The sequence below is a fragment of the Dictyostelium discoideum genome (assembly GCF_000004695.1).
Source record: "Dictyostelium discoideum AX4 chromosome 4 chromosome, whole genome shotgun sequence".
Lineage (NCBI taxonomy): Eukaryota > Evosea > Eumycetozoa > Dictyosteliales > Dictyosteliaceae > Dictyostelium > Dictyostelium discoideum.
Window position 1 is genome coordinate 1,131,100 of NC_007090.3, and position 10,000 is coordinate 1,141,099.

General features: G+C 23.2%; 4 protein-coding genes across 4 annotated transcripts in view; 3 read left to right on the plus strand and 1 right to left on the minus strand.

Moving 5' to 3' along the window:
• Positions 1-1,185: 1,185 nt before the first annotated feature.
• Positions 1,186-2,250, plus strand: dct (hypothetical protein; the record flags this gene model as incomplete). The annotated part of the gene is made up of 1 exon (XM_633786.1): positions 1,186-2,250. One exon carries the CDS (start codon positions 1,186-1,188, stop codon positions 2,248-2,250), a length of 1,065 nt encoding a protein of 354 aa, XP_638878.1.
• A 658-nt stretch (positions 2,251-2,908) lies between these two features.
• On the plus strand, positions 2,909-4,192 carry dus2l (tRNA-dihydrouridine synthase 2-like protein; the record flags this gene model as incomplete). The annotated part of the gene is made up of 2 exons (XM_633787.1): positions 2,909-3,140; positions 3,216-4,192. The coding sequence occupies 2 exons, from the start codon at positions 2,909-2,911 to the stop codon at positions 4,190-4,192; spliced, it is 1,209 nt and encodes a 402-aa protein (XP_638879.1).
• Positions 4,193-4,539: 347 nt separating this feature from the next.
• arpC (actin-like protein) lies at positions 4,540-6,231 on the minus strand (the record flags this gene model as incomplete). Its single annotated transcript, XM_633788.1, has 3 exons — positions 4,540-5,457; positions 5,612-5,900; positions 6,182-6,231. 3 exons carry the CDS (start codon positions 6,229-6,231, stop codon positions 4,540-4,542), a joined length of 1,257 nt encoding a protein of 418 aa, XP_638880.1.
• Positions 6,232-7,735: 1,504 nt separating this feature from the next.
• Positions 7,736-10,000, plus strand: part of HBS1 (hypothetical protein) — a gene marked incomplete at both ends in the record, with an annotated part of 2,862 nt that continues 597 nt past the window's right edge. The window contains 5 exons of the mRNA XM_633789.1: positions 7,736-7,775; positions 7,878-8,174; positions 8,376-8,621; positions 8,910-9,078; positions 9,160-10,000. The exon at positions 9,160-10,000 is cut by the window's right edge and continues 597 nt beyond it. Of these exons, the coding sequence (XP_638881.1) occupies positions 7,736-7,775; positions 7,878-8,174; positions 8,376-8,621; positions 8,910-9,078; positions 9,160-10,000 (1,593 nt within the window). The remainder of the gene's footprint in view (positions 7,776-7,877; positions 8,175-8,375; positions 8,622-8,909; positions 9,079-9,159) is intronic.

Sequence of the window (10,000 nt, forward strand, 5' to 3'; positions counted from 1 at the left end):
ATAAAATGATGTGGTGACATTATTTGTTGTGGTAGTGACTGTGGTTGAAATTGTTTCAAAATTAATAATTCAGAAGTAATGTTTATCGTCTTACTATTTTGGTATTTTTATATAATAATTTCAGTTTTTTTAAGTTTCATTAATTTTTATAATCTTATAAACACTTTTTTTTATATAAAAAGAAATTTAATTCTAAAAATGGTTATATACGATTAGAAATTAATTATCATAATAATAATAAAAAAAAAAAAAAAAAAAAAAATTATTAATAATTTTGAAAATAATAACAATTACAACAACAACAACAAAAATAAAAATAATATAAACCAACCTCTACAATTACATTCATTGGTGATGATCTAATCATTAACAATTTGGGAAAAAAAAAAAAAAATGAATTAAAAAAAAAAAAAAAAATAAAAATAAAAATAATTGTGTTAATAAAATTATTATATCTTAAAATATGAAAAATAAAATTAAATAAATTAGATATCACCAACAAGAATTTAAACAAAAAAAAAAAAAAAAAAAAAAAAAAAATTAAAAAAAAAAAAATTTAATTATTATCAATTTAATAATAAATATCTTGAATTTAAAATTATTTTATAATAATCTTAAAAAAAAAAAAAAAAAAAAAAAAAAAATTGGAATCAACCCAATTAATTTATTTTGGGTTAAATTTAAAAATAAAAAAAAAGAATAATTGTGTATTATTATTTTTGTTTAGTTACTAATATATACTAATTACTTTAAAATATTGGGTGTAAATAATATTATCATAAAATTAAAAATAGAAATAAAAAAAAATAATTAAAATAAAAAAAAAAATAAAAAAAAATAAAAAAAAATAAAAAAAAAAATAAAAAAAATAAAAAAAAAAATACGTTTTCTATAACTGATAAACCAAAATCATTTTCAAATAAAATTTTCCAAAAAAAAAAAAAAAAAAAAATTCAAAATAAATTCAGAAAAAAATTAAAAAAAAAAAAAAAAAAAAATTCTGATAGTGTGCGACCACAGAATTTTATTTTTAATATTATTTTTATTTTTTTTTTTATATATTAATATCTCAAAAATATAAAACCAATAAAAAAAAAAAAAAAAAAAAAAAAAAATTAAAATTTTTATTTTTTATACAACCAAAACTATATAAATAAATATATATAAATATAATTACAATTTAAAATGTACTCACCAGAAGATTTAGAATATAGAGAACAACAACGTTTAAGTAAAGCATTACAAGGTAAATTAGGTGGTGCAAGCTCAAGAAAATCATGGGCACCAGTTGTAACAGGTAAACCACAAACACATAGTGCACCAGTTAATAGTTCATTTGCATCAATTTCAATTTCAGATAAGCACCACGAATCACCATCAACAACAACATCATCACCATCAACATCATCAGGTGTTGATAATAGTTCAATCTATCCAGGTGCAATCGTTGAGGATAAAGTTAAATCACAAGAAGCACACCGTTTGAAAAAGATGGGTCTTTCAACTGAAGAAGATGAATCAACCGCTCATATTCCAGCATATACTTCATTAAATTCATCATCCTCATCCACCATCTCAAAGAGTAATAGCAATCAAAGCCTTGCAAAGGAAACCAGTAGTAACAACCTCTTGCAATATCAATCACCAGTTAGAGTAGCCAGCTCAACATCATCTGAGAATTTAGTCGATAGTGCTTCCATTATGAACAACGTTGATTCTCATACCTCTGAAGAGAAAATGAAGCAAGAGGCAAAGAGATTAGAAAGATGGGGTTTAAAGATTAACTCACCAACTGCTACCTCACCAAGCACTACCTCACCACCAGTCTCTAGTACCACTCCGGTTGCACCAGTGACTCCAACCGAACAATCTGTACCACAATCTCCATTCTCAACTGGTGCTGCCGTCTCTGTCAATCAAAGTCATAGCAATCTCCCAATCGCTACTACCCAACAATTCCTTGATCGTATCGTTCTCTCTGCTAAATCCGTTAAACAAATCATTCAAAAGAAAACCTCTAATCGTGATATTGTCATCTCTATTCTCATGGATTTAGTAAAGGAATCTGCAAACTTTGGTATGACTCTCTCTTCAACTACCCCAATGTCTTTCGATATCTCTCAAAATGCTGGTAAACTCGCTGGTGCTGTCAATGAATTAGTTAAAGACACTGCTCACGAAAATAATAAAATCTTTGATGAAATTCAAGTACTCTTAGGTTTATTATATTTAGCTGTTGTTGCTAATTAGAGAAAAAAAAAAAAAAAAAAAAAAAAAATAATAAAAATAATAAAAATAAAAACCATTAAAAATTTGTAAATTAAATGAAATAAGGTTTTTTTTTTTTTTTCTCTAAAAATAAATATGAAAATAAGTTTATTTTATTTTAATTAATAACTACTTTTATAAATTAATTGTACAAATATAAAATAAAAGATTAATTAAAATAATTTATATTGTTTATTTTTTTTTTTTTTTTTTCAATTATTTTTATTTTAAAATTAAAAGTTAATTATTAATAATTTATAGATAATATAAAATAAAATAAAATAAAAGAAAATTTATTTAAAGAGAGAAAGTAAAATTTATTAATGAATGGGAGTTGTCAATTATTATTTTTTTCTTTTTTTTTGGGAAGATATTTTATTTATCCAAAATTATAATGAAAATTTAAATTTGGTAAGATTTAAGGAAAAAAAAAATAAAAAAAAAGAAAATTTAATTAATTAATAAATATAACGCTCCTTTACTTTTTAAATTATTAATAATTATTTCTCAAAAAATAACGAATTGTTTTTTTTTTTTCTTTTTTTTTTTTTTTTTTTTTTTCTTTTTAGCACATCAAAAAGTTATCGTTTTTTTTTTTTTTATTTTTTTTTATTTGTTTTTATTTTCAATAAAGAAAGAAATGGAAGAACAACAACCACAACAAGAACAACAACAACAAGATTGGATTGAATCCTATAAAAAAAGTAAAAATGGTGTTGTAATGGATTATTATAATAAAAAGATAATGGCACCAATGGTTAGAGTTGGTACATATCCAATGAGAATATTAGCATATAACTATGGTTGTGATATTGCATATAGTGAAGAATTAATTGATTTAAAACTTATGAAATCAACTAGAGTTGTAAATGGTAATTATTTATTTTATTTTATTTTATTTTATTATTATTATATTATTTGTTCTAACTTTTTTTTTTTTAAAAAAGAAAAATTAAAAACAATTGATTTTATTGCAAAAGATCAAACATTATGTTATAGAACATCAGAAAAAGATGTTCGTAATGTATTACAATTAGGTACAGCATCATCAATGACAGCATTGGAAGCAGCAAAAGTTGTATGTAATGATATTTGTGCATTGGATATTAATATGGGATGTCCAAAATTCTTTTCAGTTCAAGGTGGAATGGGATCAGCATTATTATCAAAACCAGAGACAATTAAGGATATATTAACAACATTGAAGAGAAATTTAAATGGTATTCCAATAACATGTAAAATTAGACTACTATCAACCGACCAAGAAACTATCGACCTATTACGTATAATCGAATCCACTGGTGTCAGTGCAATCGGTGTTCACTGTCGTATGATACCAGAGAGACCAAGGGACCCAGCACATTGGGATAGATTAGAAAACATACTAAGCAATGCATCGTTCAGTGTGCCAATCATTGCAAATGGTGATATCTTTGAACATGCAGATATTGAAAAAATTAAAAAACAAACTAAAGTAGACTCAATAATGATTGCAAGGGGTGTCGTTAAGAATGTTTCAATCTTTAGTAAACCTTCACCAATTGATTTAAAACAAATCATTCAAGAATATACTGAAATAGCTTATCAAACTAATAATAGTCCTGTAAACACTAAATACGTTATCAATAGTATGTTAAATGAAAATAATATTACAACTAATAAAGAAGCAAAAGCAATGTCCTCTGCTCGTGATTATGATACAATCACTAAAATTTGGGGAATCAATGATAAATTTAAACAATTTTGTTTAGAAAATAATATTGAAAAAGAAGATGATAAAAATATAAATAAAAATAAAAATAATAATAATAAAAATAGTAAGAAAACAAAACTTGAAGAAACTAATAATCAATGTGATATTAAAAAACAAAAAATAGAAGATGAAGATAAAAATAATAATAATATAATTAATAAAGAAGAATAAAATAAAAATAAAAATAAAAAAGATTGTAAATTTTTAAAAATAAATTTTTTTTTTTTTTTTTTTTCATATAATTAAAAAATCTTAAATTATCGTTCTAATAAGAAAAAAAAGAAAATTAAATAATAATAATAATAAATAATAAATTATTGTGAATAAATATTCATTTATTTGTTACAGATTTTTGGTTTATATGTTATTAATTTTAATTTTTTTTGTTTTTTTTTTTTTTGTTTGTTTTTTTTTTTTTTTTTTTTTTTTGATAGGTAATAATAAACTAATAATGAAGTTAGAGTATTAATTATTTCAATCGGAAAAATATTTTTTTGATTATTTATAGAAAAACCTATTTAATTGATACCACCAATGACAGTGTTAAATCTGCAAATGGATGGACCGATTTCATCATATTGAGCTTTGGTATGACAGACATTGTAAAACTCTGGAGTTGAAGCCAACATAGAACCACCAAACCATACGGCATAACGTTGCATATTGTGAGAGATAACGTTGACGGCCAATGGGACAGCTTTAATTTTACCACCAGATAATTCTTCGGAACGTTTGATACGGTAATCGACAGAACGTTTGACATCACGTTGAAGACGTTTACCAAAATCTTTAAACATGGTTGAACCACCAGATAAGACGATATTCTTGTAGAGACCACGACGACAATCGATTGGACAGGATTGAATGGTATCGTCGACAACCTTTGGTAATGGGGTGAGGTAGTCGGAGGAGGCAATCTCTGGATTGAAGAATAATTCTGGGCCTAAGAAACGTTCGTAACCAACATCGTAGCTGAATGGTTTCTTGGTGACAGAGTCTTGAGCGTTGATGGTTTTAATCCATTTGTCTGGTTCACTATCGTATTTACCAAACTCTTTGACAATATCTGGACAAACGTAACTGTATTGTTCTTTGACACGTTTGGCGATTTCCAATGATTCAGCTGGTGGAATGTTTGGTTCACGTTCTCTCATGATTTGTTGAACGTATGATGAAATATCTCTACCGGCAATTGGAATATGTTTAATTGAACTACCAATAACATAACCTTCAGAAATTGGAATAACATGAGTTACACCATCACCACTATCAATAACTGTACCAGTTAAGGTCTTTTCTGCATTCTTACTGGTCCATGAGGCTGCAAGAGCTAATACTGCTTGAACGGCAATATATAAACCTGGTACATTAAATGTTTCAAACATAATTTCTGCTGTAAATTCACGATTTTCTGGTGCATTAAGTGGTGGTTCAGTCTAAAAATATAAAAAAAAAAATATTAATATATAATCATAATGAAAATAGTGATAAATTATTATTGATGATGATGATGATGATGGTGATCATTCTATTATATATATATATTGGTCATTCGAGGTTTGTTGATATATGTATAAAAGTAAAACATACCAATAAGAAGTAGTGATCTTCTGGTTCACAACGTAAATATTTAAATACGCAATGTTCCCAATATTGTTCCATATGAGTCCAATTTTCAATTTGACCATGTTTGACTGGATTGGTCATATCATAAGTTTTAGAGTTGGCAATAGCTTCATCACCAATAAAGAAATCTAAATCTTCAACACCTTTCTTTTGTGAGGCTGCTGTTTGTTTACCTTTTGATGATTGAGTTGCAATTGTGGTTGGAATAATGAAACTTGGGTCATTATTACCTGCGTAACCCATTTTAGTGTAACTATTTTATTTTTAATTTGAAAAAAAAAATATCATTTTTGTTAGTAAATATATAAATAAATAAAATAAAAAGAAATAGAGATAGAGAAAAGACAGAGAGAGAGAAAGGATTTTTTTTTTTTTTTTTTTTTTTTTTTTTTTTTGATTTTTTTTTTTTTTTGCTCTTCACTGTCTTGCATATTAATTTTTATTTTGTATTTTTCAAGTGCAAAAAAATAAAATAAAAAGAAAAGAGATTATTATTATTATTATTATTATTATTATATTATTTTTATAACTTACCCTGTACCATTATCGATAACGACTGCTGGTAAACCTGATGCTGGATTCATTTTGTATTTGTCTTGATAAAAAAAAAAAGATTTTTTTTTTTTTTTTTTTTATTTATTTATTTATATAATATACAACAGTTGAGCGTTTTTTAATTAAAATTGATCTTTTCTTCTTTTTCTAACCAAAATTGAATAATATTTGTATTATTTCTGGTTGATTGAAATTACTATGGAAAAAAAGGTATATACAGAAATTTATTTAATCAAAAAAAAAAAAAAAAAATAAATAATAATAAAAAAAAAAAAAAAAAAAAAAAAAAAATTTTTTTCAAATATCAATTTTTTTTTTTTTTCAAATTGTGCTCAAAAAATGGGTTTTTTTTTTTTAAAAAAAAAATTAATATATAAAAAAAAAAAAAAATTATTTGAAATAAAGGCCAAAATTGTTCGCATGAATTGTTTTTTTTTTTTTTTTTTTTTAATCAAGCCAAATAATTTTTTTTTTTTTTTAAACAAAATTAGTAATAACAAAAAAAAAAAAATATCCAAAAAAAAAAAAAAAAAAAAAAAAAAAAGAGATAATTCAATAAATAAAAAAAAAAAAGATTTAAAAAGAAAAAAAAAAAAAAATGTTTTGTTTTATTCGTTTTCACATTAGTACTTCAAAAAAAAAAAAAAATGAAATTAAAAAAAAAAAATTCATTTTAAAAATAATATCTTTCCCAATTTGCTCACAAAAAACCCATTTTTTTTTTTTTTTATTTTCATTTTTAATATCAAAGCTGGAATTCATTAAAGTCTTTTGAATTTAATTTTAATTTATTTTTAAATAAAGTAATTCGTTGGTATTAATAGTTTTAATTTGGATTCAATATTTTAATTAATTTCTTTTTTTTTTTTATTTATTTATTTTTTTTTTTCAAATGTATTTTCATTAGAATTATAATTCTTCCAAAATGATTTGTTTTTTTATTATTATTATTATTATTTTTTTTTTTTTTTGTTTGACATTAGCATTTAATTCTGTTTTAAAAAAAAAAAAAATAATAAAAATAGAAAAGATATATTAATTTATTAAAATGTTATCGGGAACATAAGGCTCTTCAAAAAAAAAAAAAAAAAAAAAATAAATAAAAGGAAAATTAAGAAATATAAAAATTTTGGGCTCATAGAAAATTTCCAAAAACACTTTATGTTTTTATTATTAATTATTAACAAAGTAAAAAAAAAAATAGTATTAATAATAACAATAGTAATAAAAATAATTACAATAACCTACTATATTTTCAAAAATAGAAGTTCATAGGGGATTTATTGAAACACGAAAAAAAATTTAATTTTTTTTTTTTTTTTTTTTTTTTTTTTTTTTTTTTTGAATTTTATAAAATTTTGTTAATATTTTTTTTTTTTTTTTTTTTTTTTTTTTTAAATAATAGTCAATAAATTATTAAGTGGTGTGGTGTATTGTTTCCAACATTTCATTATTTTATGCGTTTAATTTTAAATTATTTTAAAATAACATTTATATAACAATATATAGAACGAATAAATAGGAAAAAAAAAAATGTCAAGACATAGATTTTTAAAGAATATGGATGGTGATGGTAAATTTACTTTTGTTCTTTGAAGAATAAAAAAAAAATATAAAAAAAAAAAAAAAAAAAAAAAAAAAAATAATAATAATAATAATAATAATTAAAAAATAGACTTTGAAGATTTTAAAGAGGAAGATGACCTTGGAGAATATGATGATGAAGTCTATGATGTTTATGATGTAGTTGTTGAAAAATTCCCCGATATTACATATCCAGAGATTGAAAAAGTTTTAATGGATTTTGATTACAATGTTGATGATGCAATTGATTTTATATTAAATGGGGGTTTAAATAATAAAGGAAAGAAAAAAAATAATAAAAAACCACCACAAGCAGTTAATATTATTAACAACAACAACAATAATAAAAAATCGGAACCAGTAAACACAAATAAATCAACTTCAAAAGGTAAGATATTTTAGTTTTTTTTTTCTTCCCTTGTTTTCATTGATTTTGTTTTATTATTATTATTATTTTATTTAATTTTGTTTTGTTTCGTTTTATTTAAAGTCTATATCTAATTTTTCGAAATAAATAAAATCCCCCCCCCCCCAAAAAAAAAAAAAAAAAAAAAAAAAAAAAAAATATAAACAATCCTTTTATTTCTAGGTCAAAGACGACCAAGAAAATCCACATCAGAAAATAATAATAGTAATAATAATAGTAATAATAACGATGATGATGATGATAATAATAAAAATAAAAATAATAATAATAATAATAAAAATAATAATGGATATAAACCGTCATCTTTAGCACAAGATTTATCAGCTATCACAAATACAATATCTAATATTAAAATAATCAATGATAAGGAGTTTTCATTTCAATCACTTTATAAAAATAATAAGGATAGTGATGGAACTATCATTCCATTCGATTTTAAAACTCCTTCACCCGATGATACCATTTTAAATAAACAAAAACAAGCTTTCAAACCAAAACATAATTCAACTGATAACGATGATACAAATGATAAGGATAAAAATAATAAAATCAATAAAAAATAGATATTAAATTTTGTAGTCATAATAAAAAAAAAACTTTTAATTCCATTCTTTATATTATTATTATTGTTTTTTTTATCTATTTTCCCTTTATTTTTTTTTTTAAAAATAATTATTAATATAATTTTAATTATAGATGTAACAAATTCATTAAAAACATTATCAATTGGTGGAAATAACAATAATAAAGTACCAGTTGAATCAAAAACACCATACAATACACCAATAGGAACACCAATTAATGATAAAAATTTACCACATTCACCAAAAGAATCATTAATTGATTCAATAAATGCAACAACAGTGTATGTATTTTTATATTATATATTTAATTTTTAAAATTAATTATTAATATTTTTATTTTTTATTTTTTATTTTTTAAAAAGTAATAAAAATTTAAATGTAAAACAACATAGTATAAATAGAAAGAAAGAATTAGAAGAGATGGTACATGTTGCATTTTCAAGTAGTGATAATAAACCACATTTGAATATGGTAGTGATTGGACATGTTGATGCAGGTAAAAGTACAACAATGGGACATATATTATTTAAGTTGGGATATGTAGATAAGAGAACCATGTCAAAGTTTGAAAATGAGTCAAATAGAATGGGTAAATCATCATTTCATTTCGCATGGGTATTGGATGAACAAGAGGAAGAACGTGAGCGTGGTGTAACTATGGATGTTTGTGTGCGTTACTTTGAAACAGAGCATAGAAGAATCACACTATTGGACGCACCAGGTCACAGAGATTTCATACCAAATATGATCAGTGGTACAACTCAAGCAGATGTTGCAATATTATTAATTAACGCATCAGAATTTGAAGCAGGTTTCTCAGCGGAGGGTCAAACTAAAGAACATGCTTTACTCGCAAAATCATTAGGTATCATGGAATTAATTGTAGCAGTCAATAAAATGGATTCAATCGAATGGGATCAATCACGTTACGATTACATTGTAGAAACCATTAAAACCTTTTTAGTTCATGCAAAATTCAACGAGAAGAACATTAGATTCATACCAATTTCCGGTTTCACAGGTGAGAATTTAATCGATCGTCAAGAATCAAAACTTTTGAAATGGTATGATAGCAAACAACCTACCCTTATAGAGTGTATCGACTCATTTAGTGTTGGTGAACGTTTATTGAATAAACCATTCAGAATGAACATTAGTGACGTATATAAATCATCAAGTAAAGGTTACGTTGCAGTTGGTGGA